Source organism: Monodelphis domestica, chromosome 7, assembly GCF_027887165.1.
Source record: "Monodelphis domestica isolate mMonDom1 chromosome 7, mMonDom1.pri, whole genome shotgun sequence".
Classification (NCBI taxonomy): domain Eukaryota; kingdom Metazoa; phylum Chordata; class Mammalia; order Didelphimorphia; family Didelphidae; genus Monodelphis; species Monodelphis domestica.
In genome coordinates, this window is record NC_077233.1 from 23,565,638 (window position 1) to 23,587,505 (window position 21,868).

The following is a 21,868-nucleotide window of genomic DNA, read 5'->3' on the forward strand; positions in this document are numbered from 1 at the left end:
CAGACATAAAATTATATATAGAGATAATATTTGAAGTTAGGATAATGCAAGTATGTATTTTAACAAATACTCATCTGTGAGGAAGATAGAGTCATCTAGTCCCACAATTTTAGTATCTCTAGCCAGAAATTTAATGTTTTATAATTTTGTTTTCATATTGCCCTCATTTCCCACATATATTTATTTAATATTTAATATTGTTATATAATTTGTATACAATTTATTTATATTACAATTTGTATTACAAATTCCCCAATTAAAGGGATACAAAGAACCTTTTGACAAAGATTATATGTGTGTGCTATACATATTTATTTATTAGAATTATGCCTTGTAACAAAAGACTTTAAGAGAAAAGCAGTTCCATAAAACACAACTGTGTCTAGTAGTATAGACACCTGGAGTCAGGAAAGCCTGAGTTCAAATCTAATATCAGGCACTCACTAGCTGTGTAATCCGGGGTAAATTACTTAACTGCTCTTTGCCTCCGTTTCCTCATCCGTCAAATGAGTTGGAGAAGGAAAAGGCCAACCTCTCCAGGAGCTTTGCCCAAAAAAATCCAAATGGGGTCATAAAAGAGTCAGACAGCCGAAAAGCGCCTGACTCACCACCACAGAGGCTGGTAGAGGAAAGAGTTCAACTTGAACAGAACACTGGCTCCGGAAAACGGTGCCTGGGCTTCCTCGTCACTTCTGAGCTCCCTTTTCTATAAAATGAAGTGATGGATGGGCTCTAAAACACCTTTCCAGGTCTAAGTGTGTTATTCTATCATTCTTGGCTTGGCTTCCTGGGCAAGACCCCAAACCCGCGCTCTCGTTTCCTCCGTAAAACAGGGAGGTCGGACTGACCTAATGGCGCCACGCCACTTTCTCCACCACTAGGTCAAGTCAGTAAGCATGGGCCAAGCGGATGCTGTGCTCCAGGCGCCGAGAGCTGGAGAGACTAGATGAGAGACAGATCCTGCCCCAGGATCTACTGGTCTTATTATAGGGAAGACGACTTGCCTCCTGCGATGCATAAATGAACCGGAATAAGCAGCCAAGGGAGGGCACTAGCTCTGGGGAGGGGTGGGAAAGCCCTCGTGACTTGAAGGGAGCCAGGAAGGTCAGTGGGTGCCGGAGACAGTGGACGTGAGGTCGCTCCATTGAGTCCAGCGCCTCCCGCCGGCCGACTCTGTCCGTGCAGTAGCCGTGGGGGAGGGGCATCGTGTTATGGACCCAGGAGGTGATTGAATGAGGGGGGAGGGGCGTGTGACATGGTCTGACTTAGGAGGTCTGCGTGGCCATGTCAAGCTATCTAACGTCTCAGTGCTTCTGTTTCTCCGTTCGTAAAAAGAAATCCAATTCCATAAGCTTCCCAATCCCCTGCGGACATTAGAGAGAGAACACAAATCTTGCTCCGCGCGCGCTCCTCTTGTACCGACGTGCAGCGCCGGAGGCGGGGCCTGCGTCGTGACGCCACCGCGCACTGCGTGCGCAGACGCAGGCCCGGGGGAGGGATCGCGCATCCCCGACGGGAGGCCAAGACCATCCGTCCTGCTTGGGGCCATGCTCAAGTCTTCCGAGAAGACCTCGGCCTCGGCCGCGCAGCCTCCGGCGGGGGCCCGAAGAGGGGCCCGCCGAGGTAGGGCGGCGCTTGGGGGACGTCTGGGCGCGGGTCGCCTTGCGTCCGTCGACTTCTGAGCTTCGTTTTGTCCGTCGAATCTGCGGGAGAGGGCGGGGAGGGCCATGGAGCCCAGCCCCTTTTTCAACGGATGAAGAAATTTAGGCATAGGCGCTCAGCCCCAAAAGGCCAAGCCCCGGGGAGGCCGAGAAAGGCCAAACCACAGTCCCTGCCTTCAGGGGGCTCCAGGCTAACTGGGAGTGAGAGGATTCTAGGCGTAGACTAGAAGATAGTGGTGGCCCAGTGACCTGGGGAGAGCGGAGAGAGGGTTCTACAGGTAGAGGGGGCTTGAGATATCCAATAGGCTTGTGTAGGAGACTTTACTGAGTGGGGGGACGTGGGAGGTCTGCACTTTAGGAAGAGCAATAGAGGATGGATTGGAGAAGGCAGGAACAGGAAGAGTAGCTCCCCCTCCCCCAGACCCTTAGCAGCTATTTCAATAGTCCAGGTGTGGGGACCTGGATGGGGATGGGGAGGAGAGAAGGAGTGTATTGGAGAACTGCAGATAAGAAATTGGTGCGAGATGCTAGAGGTGAAATCTCCAGAGATAGCGATGCTGTGGAGGTAAAAGTGGCGAGAGCTGTTGGAGATGAAATTGACATGCCTTAGCACCATTTTGGATATGGGGAGAGGGTGGGAGAGAGTGAGGAGTCCGGGATGACACCTAGATTGTGAGCCTGGGGCACAGGGAAGATGATGTAGCTCTCTACAGTAATAGGAAAGATAGGAGGAAGGCAAGGGTTAGTGGGGAAGGTAATGACTTCCCTTTTTGGACATAATTATGTTGTCCAGTAGACATTCAGAGACTCAAGACTAGAGGTTAGGAGAGATGTTAGAACTAGATAAATCTGAAAATCATCAACATAGAGATAATTGATTATCTGGGGGGCTGGTATTGCTTAGTGAGATAGTAGAGGGAGAAGATGATCCAGGAAGTAGCCTTTGGGACCACTCATGATTTGTGGATGTAACCTAGCTGACCATTTAGCTTAGAGACTGAGGAGGAGCTGAAGAGGAACCAGGAGAGAGAAGGATGTTGTAAATAATAGACAGTGGAGTATCAAAGAGAAGAGGATAATTCACCATATCCAAGGCCATAAAAGGCGAGGATAAGGATTGACAAAAGGCCATTAAATCGATTAAGAGATCATTGGTAACTGTAGAGAGAGCACTTTCAATTGGACTATGAGGTTGGAAGCCAGGAGAGTTAAAGAGAATGAGATGAAAGGAAGTAGAGGCACCAGATAAGGATGGCCTTCTTCAGGATGGAAGGGAGGAAGATACAAGGGGCAATCTGATGGAGAAAATGAGATGGAATGAGGTCACTTGAGTATGTGGAGGAGGTTGCCTCTGCAAAGCAAGGGATTCCTTAGTCATTTGACAGGGTGGAGGAGAAGGCAGTGGGAAAGACTTTGAGCAATGTGAGATGAGGAGGAGAGAAGTGGGAGCTCTTGATTTTTTTCAATGAAATATGAGGTGAAATACCCAATAGCAATGATAACAGTGGGAAGAGACGGGGCCCTTGGAAAGGATGAGGAGGGCTATAGGAATTTAACCTGTTGTATAGTGGGATTGTGAACAGATGAGGGTACAGAGAGAGGAGATGATATCTGATTAAGGTTACACACCCAGGATATCCCAAGATCATTGATTTAGAACTGTAAGTAATCTTGGAGGCCATGAGTCCAACCTTATTTTGCAAATGAGGAAACTGAAGCTCACAGAAAGCAAGTGGTCACAGTCACACAGACAGTGCCTGAGGCAGAATTGGAAACCAATTTCTTCCTGATGCCAAGTCTGGTGCTTTGAACCCCTCCTTGAGGGCAGAGACAGTTTCATTCTTGTTTGTGTCCCTAGGACCTAGCATTGCATCTGACAGAAAATGTGCCTTGATTGTGTCATTCTCCTATTTTTCACCTTACAACAGTCATTTTCATGTAAATTCACCTGGTTCCTTTTCCATATATGGAAACTGACCCAGAGATATTTAGTTAAATGACCTTTCCATGGTCACACAGCTAGTGTTTAAGGCATCAGAACTTGAATCTTAATTATTTTGGATGATTTTTGCTTGTTTTTTTTTTAGCTAAAAAGATAAAATAATGCATAGTGAGCCTCATGAGCTTAAAAACAGGGGGAGCCATGGGTTCATGTCTATCTCCGATAAGTTCTGGCTGGATGACCCCAGCCAGATCTTAGTGGCTCCGACTAGCTTCCACAAGAGAGTTTCTTAACCTGGGGTCTGTGGACTTGTTTTTGACAACTATATTTCAATGTAATTAGTTTTCTTTATAAGGTCAACATTTTATGCATTTAAACATGTAATTCTGAGCTTAGATTTCACCAGACTGCCAAAGGCATCTCTAATACAAAAAAGGTTTTTAGAAAAACCTCGGAAACCTCTTCAACTAAAAAATGTTGCAAAGGAGTTACTCTGCATTTATAGAAGTTGTTTTTTTTTTCCCCTGAGTGACTTAGATCAATGAAATCACAGGGCCAGTTCTTGCTTTATTCCTCTTCTTAGGTTAGAATTGAAGGACGTGGTTCCAATTCTGCCTCCATCACTTATTACCTCTAAGACCAATAGGCAAGTCACTTACTCTCTAGACCTGTTTAGGAGAGCCATCCTTATGTAATGGAGACTGTTGGATTGGGAGTCAGAAGACAGATTTTAATCTTGCCTCAGACATTTACTAATTGGATGACCTTGGACAAATCACAACCTTTCCAGGCCTCAGTTTCCTCACATCTAAAAAGAGAGTCTTGTACAAGGTAGGTTCTTAGGTCCCTTGAGCATTCCTATTGTAATGGGAAGGCCCCTTTTAGGGCAGAGGACTTCTGTTCAAATCTAACCATGAAGGCATGTGACTGCTATTGGGCAGGTCATTTTATACCTCTCTTGGGCCTAAGTTCCCTCTTCTATAAGAAGACAGTAGAACTTAACAGTCTCTGAGGTCCTTTCCAACCCCTAGGGCTAAAGATTCTCTGGCACCTCTGTTGATACAGGTGAGCATTTTGTAGCTGGGGAGAACTAACTGCCCAAAGGATGTAGGTACAAATAAGTTGCCCCGGGTCAGACCCCTGATAATGGTTCTGGGCAGAACTTGAACCCAGTTCTCCCTGATTTCAGGGCCAACCTTGTATCTGCCGCACCAACCTGCCTTTCAGGAGGTATTCAAGAGCTGATGGTGCCTCGAAGTAGGGTGGAGGGGGTACTGACTTCTGGAGGACCGCCCCAGGCCAGTCACTGGACCAGAAAGTCAGGGCTGGAAGGGACCTCCTGGGTCCTAAAGTACAAACCACCTGGACCCCAGAATGCTCCAGAAGGACCAGCCTCAGAGAATTCAGGCTCATTACTGGAGTGGCCACAATTTGGTATGTGCTCTGGCCAGAGGAATACATGAAAATCGTGCATTGGGGAATTGTGGTGCAATAGAAGGAGCCCTGCAACAGGAGTAAGGCCTGGGGTTCAGTTCCTGGCCCTGCCATTTAACTTGAATGGTTTGGGAGCCAACCCTGTGATTTCCGTGGGCTTCAGACTTCTCTTTAAATGAGGTATTCTCATTGCTATGTGGCACGGTGGATGGAGCGCCGCTGAGTCAGGAAGATTGGAGCTCAGATCCTTAACTAGCTGTGTGATTTTGGGCAAGTCCTTTGGCCTCTGTTTGCCCCAGTCTCCTCATTTGTAAAATGAGGATAATAACAGCACCTGTTGTGAAGATCAAGTGAGAAAGTAATTGTAATGTGCTTCATGCAGGACCTGGCTTATAGTAAGCACTGTTTAAGTTTCAGCCACTTCTGTTCTTTTTATTCCAGATCTGAATGGATGATCTTTTGTCTCTGGAGGGCTAGGGACAGGAGGGCACAGGGTTCTTTCTGGCCTTGTCTTAAGCCAGTGTGTCACTTGGGAAAGTCGCCTTTCCCTCTCTTTTAACCCTTACCTTCCATCTTGGAATTGATACTGGGTATTTGTTCTAAAGCAGAAGAGAGGTAAGGGCTAGGCAATGGGGGTTAAGTGACTTACCCAGGGTCACTCAGCTAGGAAGTGTCTGAGGTCAGATTTGAACCCAGGACCTCTCATCTCAGGGCTTGACTTTCAATCCACTGAGCCACCTAGCTGCCCCTCTGGTCACTTTTTAAGTTAATGAATCCAATGTAGCTTTCTGGAAAATGAATTCCACTGTAGCCATTTCTTTCTATTAGCATCTTCTTTCTCTAGCCTTAGCAAGTCACAGAGGGCCTGATCAAGGGTGCTTAAAACATTTGAGTTCCAGAATTAGGAGCTGGAAAAGGTGGTGGGCATCATCTCCAAATCCTGCATTTTACATATGAGGGAATTGAGGTGTAGAGGTCATCCAGGGAGGAAATAGCAACCAATCAAAGAGATGGTTTATTCTAGTAATAACTGACACTGAGATGCTGATTTAACGTTTGCAAAGTGCTTTACATGTGTGGGTGGGGAGGGAAATGTGATCTTTCCCCCCATCTCTTCCATTTATACATTTTCTTACATCCATTATTTAATTTGAACCTCACAGTCACCCTTTAAGGGGGGGTACACAGGTGTTAGCCCCATTTTACACATGCAGAAGCAGACTCTAAAAAGGTAAATAGTTTGTTCAGGACTTTCAGAAGTGTCTCTCAAAGCCAGGCCCTCTGACCCCACTTTCAGCCCACTCTTCCCTATGCCTGCTGGCTCTTAGTACAGATTTGTGCAGGTGTTGGGTGACTTGGAGTTGTTGGACTGTACAAAGAAGAAATAGACCCAGAAAGCTTTGCTGATTGCTCAGGGGCCTTTCTGACCCCTTTTCGAGTATCTTTCTGCCCACAAACATGTCAGTGTTTGGCTAGTTTGCCCATATGATACCCTAGTAGGCCTCCTAAGTGCATCAGCTTCTTTGTCAAATTCCTTCCCAAAGGTGAATATGAGCATCTGGGGTATGAGTGCAGGTTACCTCTCTGTGCTAGCAAATGACCAAGTTTATCATTTACTCTGTAGAACCTAATATGCTATTCACTTGAATTTTCCTGTTTGTCTCTTGGCATCTGTCTCGTCTTAAAAGAAATAACTAGGGATTTAAACACAAAGTTTATTATTCTCTTTATGGTCTTCTGTTTAAAAATGTTGCATATTTCCCCAAGGATGTCATATATTCAATTTAAGCAAAATAGGTGATATATTTTAATGGTTTCATAAAATGCTTATAAATTTTAGCTTGTAAAATTTTCTTAAGTAAATATTAAACATTGGAAGAAAGTTGGAGCCTCCCAAGAATCACAGCAGGATGAGCACATTCTAGGAGTTGGCACATTTTGTGATGTCTATCCTACATCTGTAGTGATGAGCCCTTTTTTTTGTCAAAGCGTAAACTCGATCTGGAAAGGACAAGTACATTGACAGTATTCCAGGTGGCCACTGTTTCTGAGCTTTCTACCTGTTGTAGCTTGAGAGAAGTAATTTTACGCTTCTGTGGTTTTTGTTTTTGAGCTGGAACAGAAAACTTTCACCAACATCAAGGAGGGCCAGCGGTGGAAGGAAAGATGATGTCCTATTTTGCTAAAGAAGTTCAGCTTACGAAAAAACATGAAGAAATGTAAGACTTTTAAGGGCTCTCTGAATATCTCAATTGTATTAGTTTCACTTAATTCTTGTGCACTAGGAAATTTCATATGACAGAAAGTGTTCAATTCCATTCTTTCTCACACTTGAATTAGTACATGGCAAGAAAAGGAAAGATTCCACTTGTTTTATTTCTTTTAGATCATGATGTCCATTTTTTTTCCTTGCCAGAGTCCTAGTAGATAGAATACTGGGCCTGAAGTCAGACTCTCAGCTTACATCTTGCCTTGAACTCTTATTAGCTGTGTGACCCTGGGCAAGTCCCTTGATCTCTTTGACTCTTAATTTCTGCGTCTGTAAAATTGAGGTAATTCAACATCTTCTTTGTCTTTCTAAGTGTTTTTGTGAGGCTCAAGTGAGATGTTTGTAAAGTTCTTTATAAACTTTAAAGCCCTATTTGAGTGTCAACTATTCTTATCAAACCTTCTGTAAAGCTCTGGATTCTTATTCTAATCCCAAGAGCTTTCCAATCAAAGATTGTAGGCACATCTGTTTTGGTAATTATTGATTCTTTCTGTTACAGAGCATCCTACTCCTAAATTTCTAGTATCTTCTAAGTACTGACATCATGGCTTGCTTACCATTAATTAACATTAGAAGACTGAATTAATTTATTTCTTCTGAAATAATGCATTGCCAATGAGGAGTGTTCACCTGTGTGTGTACATTATGGATATATGGCATAGAAGCAGTATTTATTCTCTGCCTAATTTTTATAATCCTACCTTTAAAGTTTCTCTTCTGTATAAACATCTTAGTTGTGTGTCTGTATACATATTTTCACATCTACATACACACATACATATCCAGTACCATCATCTCTCTCCTAGAAAAAGAAGAAAAATATTTTTATTGCTTCTTCAAGCATATGGAAGTTTAGCACAATTCTAAATGTGTAACATCAGATTCAGGGGGTACTGAAGTGTTAAACAGAAGGTTTCATGTAGCAAGTTAAAAATCAATGTTACGTATGTGTGTGTATGTGTGTGTGGAGGTATATATATGTATGTATGTGTACATAAAGATATATGTATTACAGTATATATTTTCACCCAAAATTAAAACATGTCCTTAAAACTCCAAAATAATTGCACAAGAGCAAAGAGGGAATTGGAGAAACACAATCTTGTACATATATTACCCATAAAGAATATGATAATGAAAATAAAAAAGCATTTTCATGAGATTGACCTCAAAATCATATTGGAACCTGGTCATCTTAAGTAAATGGTCATTCAGACCTCCTACTTCCTTTCAGATTTATTCGGAAGTAATTGGCCTATAATGGGGAGTCTTGAATGAGGAGAAATTAGAAGATTTCGTAATGAATTGGGAATACAAGAAAGGAAAAGGCTTCACTGCATTTATTTAATGTGCTTACTTATTTTTTTTAGACTAGCCCAGAGATTACTGTTACTTCAAGAAATGGAGAATGATCACGGTAATCAGAAGACTGGAAAAAAGACATCTCACGTAAAAGCAGCGAAGCTGGCCCAGAAGAGGAATCGGAGCCTTTTGCAGGTGAGCTGCTGGAATGATGCTGATGTAGTGGGTTTGTAAAATTTCTGTAACTTCTCTTTGTGTGGTTGGGACTGTTGCCTTTTGAAGTGAACGAAGTAATTTGAATTTTAAAAATTCTTTTGTGCAGAGAAGCTGATAGCTTTTCACAGATACCATTTTATTCATCTTGAGTCAGATAAGTAGAGATATTCTTTTTATTCACTGAGATGGAAAAACTGAATTAAGTAAAGAGATATTTTAACATCCTTCTGTGGGAATGAAATCGGGCTCTGTTTTGTGCCGGACCAAGCCCTCCCCCCATCTCTTGTTACAGAGTAGCACTGACGGCTGATTCCATCTCTGTAAGGTTCTTCCACAAAAATAAGTAGAGCTCCTTAGACACCTCGCTGCGCCGGGGCATTCCCCTTTCAGAAGACCCCTTTTCAGTGATTTTAAATGAGCTGAGGCCGAGGGTGGCCTGAGTCAGCCTGCCGTGGGGACTCTGGGACTTGGTGTGTCCAAGCCCTCCGTGCCAGCTTCCCACTGTCAGAAGATGCTGGGAGGGTCCCGCTTGTCAGGCTTGGGCCTGTTTGAAGTTAGAAAGCGAGGCTTTCCATTGGCATTTTCCAGGGCTGCTGCGCCTTCAGGAGCATTTGGGCCACCACTGGGATTTCAGCCCCAGCCCGAAGCCTCCCCAGAACCTGAGGTTCCTTGCTTAGAATGTTTGCTGTTTATTTTAAAAGGGAACATATATGGTCCTCTGAATTTGTCACGAAATGTCAAAAAGAACAAAGCTCTCTCAGACCTGCCATCCTCAGGCTGTTAGTTAGCAAGTATCTCTGGTACATGGGCAGTGTGCTCGGCCTATGGAGAAACAGGCGGCCTTGAAGGTTAAACCACAAAGAGGGGCCAAAGCTGCAATGATGGAGGGGTGGAGCCCAGAGCTTGTGGTTAGAGTCTTGGCCGGGCCTGGGCAGGCAGAGCACTGGGAGGTGGGGCCTGGGTGGGTGGGGCCCGGGTGGGTGTGGTTCCCCCCCTTCTCCCCCCCAGGAAGTTCCAAGGTGCTGTGTGGCCCCAGGTAGGCATGCAGGTGGAGCTTCTTGTCAGCAGGCCCCTGGAAAGCTTTTGCCCAGCAGGGGCTCTGCCAGGCCTTTGAGCTTCTGAGAGGTGAGCAGGGCAGGGCCTGGCCCAGGGATTCTCAGTAGGAAGATCCTGGCCCGCCTTTCTCCCACTGTTGTCCCCCTCCCTGGAGGGACCAGTTCAGAAAGCTGTGACTGCTGGCCCTGAGGATTCCCAGGAGGCCCACTCAGGCAGCAGCAATTGATTCCTATTCCTGGCGCAGGAGGTGGGAGGCCAGGGCCAAAGGGAATGCCTCTGTGTGTTGGGGGGGGGGGGGGGGTTGTGCTTGGGCTAGAATGGAGAGTCAGGTCGTAGAGGCAGGAGGCCCCAGGTTCAAACCTGGCCTCACACACTTCACCCCTATTGCCTAGCTTTTCTGCCTTGGATCCAGTACTTACCCATTCCTAGATAGAAGGTATGAGTTAAAAAAGTATAATGGGATGGAATACGCATTTGTTAAACTCCTACCAAAGAAACAGTCTAAGATGGAAGGGCAAAGGCTAGGGAAATGGGATTGAGTGACTTGCCCAGGGTCACACAGCTAGGAGGTGTCTGAGGCCAGTTTTGAACTTGGCTCTCCCATCTCTAGGCCTGGCTCTTATCTGCTGAGCTACCCACAGCCCCTCATGAGGTTTCTTCTAGCATCTGGATGAAAGATGAGTTTGAGGGTGGGAGGCTGGAGCCCAGAAAGTCCATGAAGAAATGCCTGAGAGGGAGAGACCAGACCTAAGGGGGCGAGGGGAGGCCTCCCTGTGGATAGCCATTTGCTTCTGCAGTCACCCATTTTAACAGTAACAGTCAGGATCCATATGACCATACGGGATCACGTGATCTCACGACTGGATGCCCAGGGCAGATCGTCTGCTCTACGGCCTCAGTCGCCTCTTGTTGAAGCAGCATGCTGCCTGAAAGTGGACTCCAGAATAGGGTAATCAGAGTGAAGGACACAAAGAGAAATGAATGAGCCACTGACTCTCTTAAATTCAGTCTTTTCAGACTCAGACTGAAAGCAGTCGAGAGGGCGTTGTGTCCACCTTTTTCTTTTTGCAGATGAACGGCTGAGGCCCGCAGAGATGGGTTCATCGTTTACCCAGGGGTTTACCCCGTATTTCAATTTTGATTCTCCCATGGTCTCAGTCTCTTCTATAAAACGGGAATAGTAGTATGACTGCATCTGCCTCCCTGAGTTGGTGTGGGCACTCCTTTTGCTGCCTGTGCTCCTGGTCATGCCACCAGTCTGTGTCAGAGGCAGAACTTGTTTTAGTCTGCTGACCCCACGTCTGACTCAGCAGGCCTTACACCTGGCTGCCTTTCGGTTCTGAGAATGAGATAAAGGAGAGGTGTGGGCATCAGGCCCCTGTGGGGCAGCTTGGGCAGGGCCCTGGGGGGAGGTGGTGCCCTTTTTAGACAGCTCCAGAGAAAGGACACCCAGGACCCATTTCACCCATTTTGGGTTGAGGTGTAGACCGAGTGGTTGTCATCTGTAGTCAGGGCATGCCACTTAAGCAGCAGATACTAACCAAGTGCCTGTGGTGTGTTGAGCACTGTGCTGGGCACCTGCACCAAATGTGCGCCCTGAAGGAGTGCAGGAAAAGTAAAGCTGAGGGATTATTGCCTTGTGTGTCTCAAGGACCCCAATTCCTCATCGGACACGAACCCCGCCTCCAGGCTGGTGCTCTAATAGTGGCCACAGTGGTCAGCAGGCTCCTCCCAAAGACCCCTCCAGCTCAGCTTCTCCGGCAAGACCTTTAGGACATGAGGCTGGCAGGGCCACAACAAGGGCTTGACCCAGGGCTTGAGTGAGGGGCCAGGAGGCTGCTAGAACTCCCTCAACCACATGTGCTGACTGCTTGTCTGTGCCAGGCGGTGCCTATTGGGGTTCTGGGGTCTCCTCCAGGTGTGCAGACTCTGTGCCAGGCGGTGCCCAGCGGGAGCCGGCTGTGTGCTCCTCCACTTCCTAGGAGTCTCCTTTCATCACATGCCATTCTGAACACTCTCTTGCCAATGCCCCATCTCTTGCACAATAGGAGCAATACTAACATGTCCCCCATATAAGTTAGGGCCTTTTTTTTTTTTAGAGCAAGACTTGGGACAGCTCAGTGCCTCTGTGGATGGAGAGCCAGGCCTAGAGGTGGGAGGACCTGGGAGCGCATCCAGCCTCAGACCCATCCTGGCTGTGTGACCCTGGGCCAGTCACTTAGCCCCCATTGCCCTGCCTTTACCACATTGATTCTTGGTTGGATGGTGAGGGTTTGAAGAGAACAGTTGCCGAGACCTGGTAGACGTGGCCTCAGCTGCTGACACATCCTCACTGGCTAAGGTTCTTCTTGGAGACTTTGTGGTGACTTGCCAATGACAGCACAGGCGAGGAGTCATTCCCTGACATAGAGGCACGTCCTATTGAACATCCTGGAGCTGTTGTGGCTGAGGAAATCTCTTTCTGGTGACTGCTGAGTGGTCTCCACCCTTGGTTCTGCCAGGGGACGCTGGCCCGTGTCAGGCCCAGCCCATGGCAGTGGCCATCCTCTTCCTGCCATCCGTGCTCCGTCCTGGGTCCTTTCTTATCACCAATCAAAGCCTGGAATGATGTCCTTCTGTCTAAGGCCTCCTTGCACCAGTCTGTCCTATAAGAGGATGCTGAAATAATTTCCCTAAAGCAGCATCGGGAGGTCACATCAACTTCCTATTTTTTTAATGACTTACTGTGGAAGATTTTTAGAATTAAATCACATTTCCCCCAGAATTGGAGCCCCGGCTCCATGCAGTCAGCCGAGTTATCAGGCATAATGAAACGCCTGCTCTTTGGATGCCTGTGGCGGCCCTGGGGGCAGGCTTGGCAACTGTCCTTGCCTTAAAGCAGCTTTGGGACAGGCGGCACTAATGAAAAAACAAAGTGGAAAGGCTTGGGATGGACCTTCATGTTCTTCATACTCCTCTGCCCTCCCCTCACCCTTGCCCAGAGGCCTGACCCACTAGATCAAGGCTGCTGTGGGATCGTGGGTGATCACATATCCAGGCTCTATTTATTCATCTGTATATGGGGATCGTAATATCTAGACCGCAGCCTCCGAATGCTTCTGTGGAGCTCCAGGGAGAGTTTTGTATGTTTTCAGGGCCTCCTCTCCTCTCCCGTCATCACGGTGTCCTGCTGGACAGGGGCTCAGGGGTCATCCAGGGGGACTCCCTCACTGTACAGCTGATGAAGCTGCTCAAGACTGAGGCAGAATTCACACTCTGCTCCTTCAATTCCAAATACACCCAAAGGGGTCTTGCAACCCCTTCTCTTTCTCCTCTGCATCCTTGGCAATGCGGGTTAGAGCAAGCTCTAGCTGAGGCATCTCTCGGGCCCCACTCCCTCGTGTTGGAGTCATTTGGGCATGACCTCGTCCCTCTAGGCAGGAGCCTTGCCCTGGGCTGCTGACTCGCACCCAGCTAATGTTTGAAGATCCAGATGGTGACCATCAGTATCTGCAGTTGTTTCAGGAGCTTCAGCCTCATAATTGGGGCGAAAGAAGGCTAGATTTTCTTCTATTGCCTGAAACCAGGCTTAACAGAAAGATGGCTCTGAGCACAGCGGTTCCCTGAATTTCTCTTTTAAAAAGCCAGCAGCGATGGCTGAAATAGTTTCTCTTTCCCTGTGCTTAGCGTGACTGACGGGATAGTGTGAAGCCACAGGAGGGCCAGTGTATGGGAGAGAAAAACAACTAAATAAAGGGGACCCGAACCACAGGGTGCTGTGAATCTTAAAATTTCTCAGACTTGTGAATGTTGAAAATTCTGATTCTACCTTATGGTTAAGACCATTCCCCGTTTTAAACAATGATGGTACTTTATCAGGAATGTGAGAACTCTAACCTTATTCCACCCATACTTAAGCATACTTTAGGGGAAGATAAAAGTTGTAAAACTCCTTACTGAACAATGAAAAGTACTTAACCCATACTTATAGTAAGGCCAAAGCCCTTAAGCTAAGTCTGTTTTTAGATCTAATACAAAAAGGTGCTAAGTACCTTATGAAGGTCAAATTAATCACTAAAAGTTCAAGCAAGCTTAACAAAGGAGGTGTGAAGTTTTCGTCTACTCAGGTGTGAACTTACTCAGAAGTTTTAGTCTACCCAGAGGAGTTGAGAACTAAAGAAGATGTGAATTAAGAGTGGTCAGTCCTGTGAAAACCTACTGTGATTGGTAGATGTGAGAACTTAGGGGCGGTGACATAGGAGAAAATTCTCTTTAAAAGGAGGTCAGAAAGGCCCCTGAGGAAATTCAGCTTTGGCAAGCTGAATTGGAGGCTGGTGTTCTCTCGGAGGCTGAACTTAGTCAGCTTCCTGAGCTGAACTGGAGGGTCTCTCTGAACACTAGAGCTTTGCTTGGAATGACCTTGTGGTGAGTGATTAAAGACTGACTAGCTCTCTCTTAAGGCTTAGGCCTAGGCTGGCCTAGGCTGGCCTAGGCCCTTTCCTACTATTTCCTCTTACTCTGTCTCTCTCCCTTTCTTTAATTCCTTTATTCGTATTAATTAAAATCTCCATAAAACCCAGCTGACTTGGGTATTTAATATTTGGGAATTTTCCCATGGCAACCACTTTATTTTTGATTTAATGCAAGACACTGTCTGGAAACCATATTTTCATGGTCACAGTTTATGCCAACCACTCTTTTAACTGTAACAGTGCTGAGGCAAGGACCACGTGAGCACTGATCACTCCGTGGCCCCCTTTAAGCAGCACTGTTTATTGGATTCTTTTTCCCCCTAAACCCTTATTTACTGTCTTACTTAAAACTCTAAGACAGAAAGGCAAGAGCTAGACAAACATGGGTGGGTGACTTGCCCAGGGTCACAAGTTTGTCTGATTCTTCACATGGTGCTTGCAAAAAGCTACACAGTAATAGAAAAAGAAAATTTGTTATGATGTGTAATTGGTAAAAACATTTTTAAAAAATAAGAAAGTAATAGAAAAAAACTGGTAACGTTCATCTCTAAGGATTTAGTTCTGTGGCATTCTTATTATGGTGAACAGTAATCTAATAAAAATTAACTGTATGAACTGGAGATAATGATTCAATATCAGCCAGAGCTGGGTATTCTGAACTCATTTTTAAAGAGGTCGCTACCCAGTGATGTAGAAGTGTTTGCATTCATAATATGCATTTCTGTTGGTCTCCTTCCCAAATTTAATTTGTTAAAAATGAGAGCCTGAATTCACTCCAAATTTATGATTAGTTTTTTTTTTAATATTCCTAATGCTGATCTCCTATCCACTCCCATCTTCTCTAGCAGGTCCACTAGGATCCCTCCCCATAGCCTTCAGTTTATGCCCATCTTCTCATTCCTTCTGTGCTGCCCACAAATGAATTCCTGTGTCCTTGAAAAACAACAGCAACAACAAACACCCCCCCTACACTCTGCCATTCATGCTTTGTCCAGGGTATCGCCTCCATCTTTCAGCCAAATGCCTTGGGAAAGCTGTCTGTGCTCGATCCCTTCACTCCCTGACTCCTTATTGTCTTCAACACTATTTTCCAACCTTTGCCCACCTAAACCTCCCCTGAAAGTGCTCCCCTTGCAGTCACTGGATGATCTGGACAGCCAGTTGCTCGCTCCTCCTAGTCCTCTCCAAGTTGTCATGATCTGCCCTTTCTGGTTCTTCTCGTCTCTGTCCACTTGCTCCTTGGGTGTCTCTGTTGTTTATTCACTTACCATATTGTGTCTACTCATTGTAGGTGGGCTTCAGTCCTGGGCTCTTTATAGATTCTTTTTTTTAACCCTTCTCTTCACCAATGAGCCGCCGCCTAGCGTCCCAGTACCATCTCTTACACGGTTTGTTTTCTGTAGAATTTCCAGACATGGGATGCAAACCACCCTTTTTCTAATCTCTAGTTTACATAGAGGAGACTAAATAGTCTAATGTGAACACACAAGAAACTTGAGTTTAAATTTAAGAAGGAACAATGAAGGAACGTGGACTAGGCAAGAGTATGTAGGGGAGAATGACTAGAGGAGCATCATATTCCTCTAAAAGTACCAGGAAGGCTTCTGATGTCCAGAACAACCTGAAGCTTTCAATGAACCACAACGAAACCTAACCTTTTTTCTCTTTTAAAGTTAGCTTCGGGGTATGATGCAGATTAAAGAATGCTGGCTCTGAAGTCAGGAGGGCCTGAGTTCAAGTTCACTCTCAGACACTTTCTGACTGAGATCCCTGGAAAACTTACTTCCTCTTCCTCATTTTCCTCATCTGTAAAAAGGGCATAAACGGGCATTTGCCCTCCTAGGGTTGTTGTGAGGATAAGATGAGATCCTATTTGCAAAGCATCTTGCAGACCTCCAAGCATTGAGAGGTCCTGGCTCTTCCTGTGAACAAGATCTGCTTGGAGAGAATGAGCTTAGACGCAGGACAGTGTCACCAGGGTAGACCCACCAGGATTGTCCTCGTTCACCCGAGAAGCCCTGTGTTTGCCTGGGGATGCCGATGGCAGAGTAGGGTGGTCCTGCAGGTGCAGCATCTGCTTCTAGTGGACAGACGGACAGAAGGGATGACGGTGCTTGGGGCATGTGGGAAGGCCTCGACAGCAGATCCAATGAGTCTGGGCAGCCAGGCATCATGGCACAGCCGTTTGAGGGAGGGGATCGAAGACTGGTGTCTGAGTCGCGCCTCTTCCTCCTCTCCTTGGAGTCGGAGCTCTTGAGGGCAGGAAGGTCCTCACTTCTATCTCTTGGCCCCAGTGCCGGGGCCTCAGGAGCTGAGAACGCTTCAAACGGGACTGGCTCCCCATCGCGAGTGGCGATGACGCTGGAGCCCCAGGGACGGCCATGCCATGTGGCCCCTGTCCCTGCTCCCCGGCCCAGGCCCCTTCCTCTCTGGTGGCAGCCCTGCTTAGGCCTTTGCTGCCCATCACCCAGACTGTTTCCCGTTTCTCTGCCGTTACTGTCCGTCTGTGGGGGACACCTTTATTGGCGTCTTTCACTTGGATGTCCCCGACATTCCCCTTCCTTCTGCCTCGTGACGCCTTGACTCCTCGAGTCTTCCCTCGGTCCTGTTCTGTGCCCCTTCTTGTGGGCAACGATGTTCCGTTACAGTTGAGAGCCCTGCGTGCTAGCCAAACCCAAACGGTGCCCACGTGGCTGCCCTCCGGGGGCTGTTGGAGCCTCTCTTTTCGTCAGCAGCCTCCTTGGGACCGGGCCCTACTTTCTCACACGAACATCTGGGAGAACTTCTGAAGCTTCCCCACTGGCCTTCCTGCCTGCATTTTCCCCCCTCTCTTATCTGGTCTTCCCAGTGCTGCTAAAGTCATCCAGATCTGAGCCTGCGCTCTCTGGTGCAAAAACCTGCCAGGTAACTTCCGACTTCCAATTCAAGACTATGAGGGGGCAGCTGGGTGGCTCAGTGGGTAAAGAGCCAGGCCCAGAGATGAGAGGTCCTGGGTTCCAATCCAGCCTCAGACACTTCCCAGCTGTGTAGCCCTGGGCATGTCACTTAACATTGCCTAGCCTTTACTGCTCTTCTGCCTTAGAGCTGATACAAGGTATTGGTTCTAAGACAAGCTTTTTGTTTTTTTAAACTGCCCAAAATTTGGCTCTCGCTTCTCTTTTAGACCTTCTTCTGTGCCGTTACTGAGCTCTCCGTCCTCATTCCTCCTCTCATCCTGCTCTCGGGTGCCTGCCTCTGAACTTGGTACAGTGGACCCTGCTCCCTGCCCTCTGCTCAGTCCGCGGGCCCTCAGAAAGCTCCTCAGTCCGGCCAGGCCCGGCTTCCAGGAACCTCGGCTCTGTCCATCGTGTGCCCGGCTAGACATCCTCCACCCTCAGATTCCTGCTACCCCTCAGTGGCTTCTTCTGCCGCGCTCTAACTCATAGCATCGCTCTGTGAGTCCGGGGCTCCTCCCCCCCGGATCATCTAGTGAACTACACACGGGGGCACTTAATAAATGCTGCTGCGTAGGGCAGAGTTAAATGAAATCTGCCATTTTAATAAGTAATTTTGAACAACTATTCATAGAAAAATGACTCGGGGTTACAAGTTTTTATTTCTGACTCTGTCTTTGCTTTACTGGAGTCACAAAATCTTTTTTTCACTAAAGTCCTCCGAAAACTCGGCGGGCCCCCGTCAGGTCTCTGTTGTTATTTTGACTTCACAGCGTCGGTAGCTTTCAGCTTTACATTTCAGAGAGAGGACAGGCAAGCTGTTTAATAGGTTTTCTATTCCTAAATCGACTCTTTCTTTAAATCTCCTTCCTCGAGACAGCAGGTGCAGCAGTGGTTGTACAACTTTGGGAAGTCCCTTTAGGGAATTTCCTGTTTTTCCCTTTTACTCTTCACACCCATTCCCTGCTCCTGCCGCCGCTGCCATCTGCTCCTCTTTTCTCCTGTTCAGCATTGGCTTCTTCACACCCCACTCCCACGCCCCTTCCCATCCCTCTCCGTCTGTCCAACAGCCAGCCCTGTACTTAGATTTCTCCAGTGTTTGTTCAGAGAGCGGAGAACTTTCCCTTGTTCTAGCAACTTCGGCATCTCAGAGAGTGACGCAGATTTCCTTTCCGCTTTGTTTATTTCAGCCACGGCCTCCGGGTGTAGGTGAAGGGAGGCCGGCCGACCCGGAGGGAGGGTCAGCTGGGTTCGGGGTTCAGCCTGACTCTAAGGGAAGTTCTGCTAGAGAGTTGCCTTAGACTCTGTAAGTTTAAAAACACCCGTGCAGGGAGCCGCAGACGCGCAAGTTTGGCCAGAGCCTTCCTCAGAATGAAGCGCTCCTGCTGCTTGCGGAGGTTGGGGAGCCTTCGAGACCCAAGCCCAGAAATTGTTTCTCTCCGACGGTCTCTGCAGGGCAGCCATTTCCTTACTGTTTCATTTGTGATCCATAAGCAGTATGCCTCGGTGCCGTAGGCTTCAGTGGGCCGGACTTCCCTGCCGCCGATCGCACCCCGAATCAGGCCGACCCCCCGCCGGCCCGTGCCGTGAGGAGCCTCGTGGGGTTGGGAAATGGGCACCAACAAAGGCAGGCCTCGTGCGCCTCGCTTCCAGGAGGCCATGGTGGAGGGCCTCCACACGACCCTCAGCCATTCGGAACCGGTCAGGAGCTGGGCCCGCACAGGCCCGGCTCCCAGCTCGGTCCTGCACCCGCGGGTGGCTGCTCAGCCAGGGGAGTCGAGGACGTGGTCCTCACCGTGGCTTCTCGGCCGTGGCTGCCACAGCACCAGTGAAAGGGGCCTCTGGGAGCCGCGTGCCGCCAGGAGACGTGCGTGTGCTTTGTGCTCTCGGCTCTCCCTGAACGTACGGATTTCTCTTACAGGATATCAGGACACTGGAGAAGAGGTTCGAAAAAGAGGCGCACAGCCGGCCACCTCCCGAGCTGACGAATCTGCAGGTACGACGGGGGGAGGCGGCAGGTCGGGCCGGCGGTCCACGGTCGGTCCGCACTGGGGCCCTCCAGGCTCTCACCCAGCCAGTTGTTGACTTTTTGTGCTGCGTTATTGAGCTCTGCGGTCTCGTTCCGCAGAGACAGGAGCCGGATCTAAGGTGATGGCAGAGCCCTGCAATGAGCATTTCCCTTCAAATCTGTGTCCTCTCGGCTGGATTTAAAAATAGCTCTTCACAGTCTCTTCACAGAAAGTTTTAATAAGTGGCCTGAATATATGTTTGTTATGGAGTATGGCTTCTAAGTGTTATATTCTGTGAAGCTCGGGAACAGATTGGGGGAAAGTTTGGCAGAAACATACATTATTTGATATACGAAAATGTTCATGATGAAAAGGAATTGATTGCAGGGTTTGGGAGAGACGGAGGTTATTTTTCTCTCGGAAAGATGGGCTTTGTCTTAATACTCTGCTGCCACCTGTGCAGCCAGGCCCTCGGGTTTGGGAGCGTTTAAACTGCCCTTCAGCCGCCCTGGATGCCCGAGGTGGCGTGGAGGAGAGCTCACTGCTGGGGAGGGAGGAAGGCTTGGCGCCACGCGCTGGGCAGCCCTGTGAGCGCCATCCTCTCGATGGGCCTCTGTTGGAGTCCTCCTGCCTCCCTCTGACCAGTCCAGGCCTCCACCCAAGACGGCCGGCCCCAAGCCCCAGCCGGAGCCCGGGGTGGACCCTTGCCCAGCGGGCACATACATCCAGGCGTGTGTCATGGGATCGGGTCGCCCTGTGCTGGGTGACTTTTCTAAAATCTCCCCAGCGCCGTTTCTGTACAAGAGTGAATTTCCCAAGCGAGGAGGACACAAATGTCCTTCCCGACCACATCTTGGGGGTTCCGGCTCTTTTTAGCCTCAGCGCAGTCACCCCAAGAGCCCGGCCAGCTCCCGGGCTCTGCAGGTGCTGCCTGCACCATTAAAGGAGATGAAGCTGGATGATATTCCTGGCTAAAGGCCTGGAGGGCTCCCTCAGGTAAGGCCATTGGTGTGGAAGGTCATGCTGTTGACTTGAACTTCCTTAGATGATTCAAGTCACAGAATAAAAAAAAATGATGTTTGTACATTGAAGAGTATTTCTCTAAAAGATCAAGAATGGATCCTGTGCTTTCTCACAAAATTCCCCCCAAGCCCAGGCTATAAAACTGTGCCAGCTGGGGTTTGTTGCCTCATATTTTAGCCTGTCCATAAAAATGAAGCTCAAAGCAGTTGCTGTTTTTATGTTTCAATATGAGGTCTTCATCCTGGAAAACCACTTTGTTCTTGACTTTTTTTGTGGCTCTTTGAGGAGGGGGCCTAGGTTTTGCTCCTTTTTTCATCCCCAAGGCTTAGCACCGTGCCAGGCACACAGTGGGTGCTGCTTAAATGCTTCCTGACTGATTGACTAATGAAAAATACCAAGCAAAGAAATGGACCCGGTTCCACATAGCCCGTGCAGTCAGCCACAAGAGGGCGCCTCAAAGCACCACAAAACTTGATCAAAAACCTGACATTCTGCCAACCTCTGTGGTTTTGCTGAGAAATTTGAAAATTGAGGAGTAAGTAGCCAGCTTTTTTCTAAAATTAACATAAAATGTTCTTTCGGGAGCTCACATTCCACATATATATGCATGTATGAGTGTGTGTCTGTATTTAAGGGAATAAACATTTAGACTGTTTTGAAAAGCCAAGTTCCATTGCTTGTTTTGCTTTTTCCTTTTGGGTTTTGTTTTTTCAGATTCTCTACTGGGCATTGGTAGAAAAACAGGCCCCCAAGTGGGAGCAGGCTCTCCTAGGAAGAGCACGCCGTCCCGCTGGTGCTAGAAGTTGGAACCAGGCAGGAAATGACCTCCAGGAAACCCCAGAGTGACGACCACCATGAAGGTGCCCTTTCCCGGGGCCCAGGGCAGCAGCCCACCAGGAGAGCAGAACGTCCTGGACGCCGTCTCCATCCAAAGGAGGCTGCTCATGCAAGGGAATGTGTTCCTGATCCATTGGACAATTGGGAGAATTTTAAGATTTACTGGAAATGTTGTCAAACCAGGATTGAAAGGCGTAACCGCCTTTTTTAAGAATGATGAGAATTGGTTTTACTCGTACTCTGTTATTTCCCCAAAACTTTTAGGAGCGTCAGAGAACATTTTGAAAGATGACCTGATTGAAATAAATGGTTAAATGTGTCTCGTGTGACTTATTTTGTTTTTAAACGCTCTCCAGCCTCTCACCTTCCTGCCTTGTGCCCGTAACTCCTTAAGACAGAGAGCTGTGATTATTTCAGTTCCTTCACTACTTTCCACCCATGCAGGAGAAAACAGCAGAGGGCTTTGCCTAGCACCTTCTCTTTGCTCAGTACTTTCTCCAGTTTGGTTCCTGCACAGAGCCCCGAGGAAGGTTGTGTCTCAGCGCTAGCCAGATCCCCCCCGGGAAACCGAAGGGACTCGTCCACAGTCCCAGGCCTGCGGTCAGTGGAAGCCTGGTATCCCCATCCCTGCGCGCGTGTGCCTTGCTTCCCATAGACCACTTCGTCTCACGTGCTACAGAAAAGCACGAACGTCCCCATAGCCATCATTTCTGTTCTCACCCTTTAAACTCTATA

General features: G+C 47.9%; 1 protein-coding gene across 2 annotated transcripts; it reads left to right on the top strand.

Moving 5' to 3' along the window:
- Nucleotides 1-1,444: 1,444 nt before the first annotated feature.
- Nucleotides 1,445-21,452, top strand: CEP15 (centrosomal protein 15). 2 transcript variants are annotated; one of them, XM_007499995.3, is made up of 5 exons: nucleotides 1,445-1,623; nucleotides 7,151-7,256; nucleotides 8,677-8,803; nucleotides 19,186-19,260; nucleotides 21,011-21,452. In XM_007499995.3, the coding sequence occupies exons 1-5, from the start codon at nucleotides 1,548-1,550 to the stop codon at nucleotides 21,140-21,142; spliced, it is 516 nt and encodes a 171-aa protein (XP_007500057.1). In that variant the 5' UTR covers nucleotides 1,445-1,547; the 3' UTR covers nucleotides 21,143-21,452. The 2 variants fall into 2 exon arrangements, with proteins under 2 accessions (XP_007500057.1, XP_056660323.1); XM_056804345.1 differs by having other exon boundaries at nucleotides 1,453-1,623; nucleotides 19,186-21,452.
- Nucleotides 21,453-21,868: the final 416 nt, after the last annotated feature.

Coding starts and splice junctions, on each gene's coding strand:
- CEP15 (XM_056804345.1), top strand. CDS start 1,548: ATGCTCAAGTCTTCCGAGAAGACCTCGGCCTCGGCCGCGCAGCCTCCG. Junction 1,624..7,150: donor CCGAAGAGGGGCCCGCCGAG/GTAGGGCGGCGC, acceptor TTTGTTTTTGAG/CTGGAACAGAAAACTTTCAC. Junction 8,804..19,185: donor GGAATCGGAGCCTTTTGCAG/GTGAGCTGCTGG, acceptor TTTCTCTTACAG/GATATCAGGACACTGGAGAA.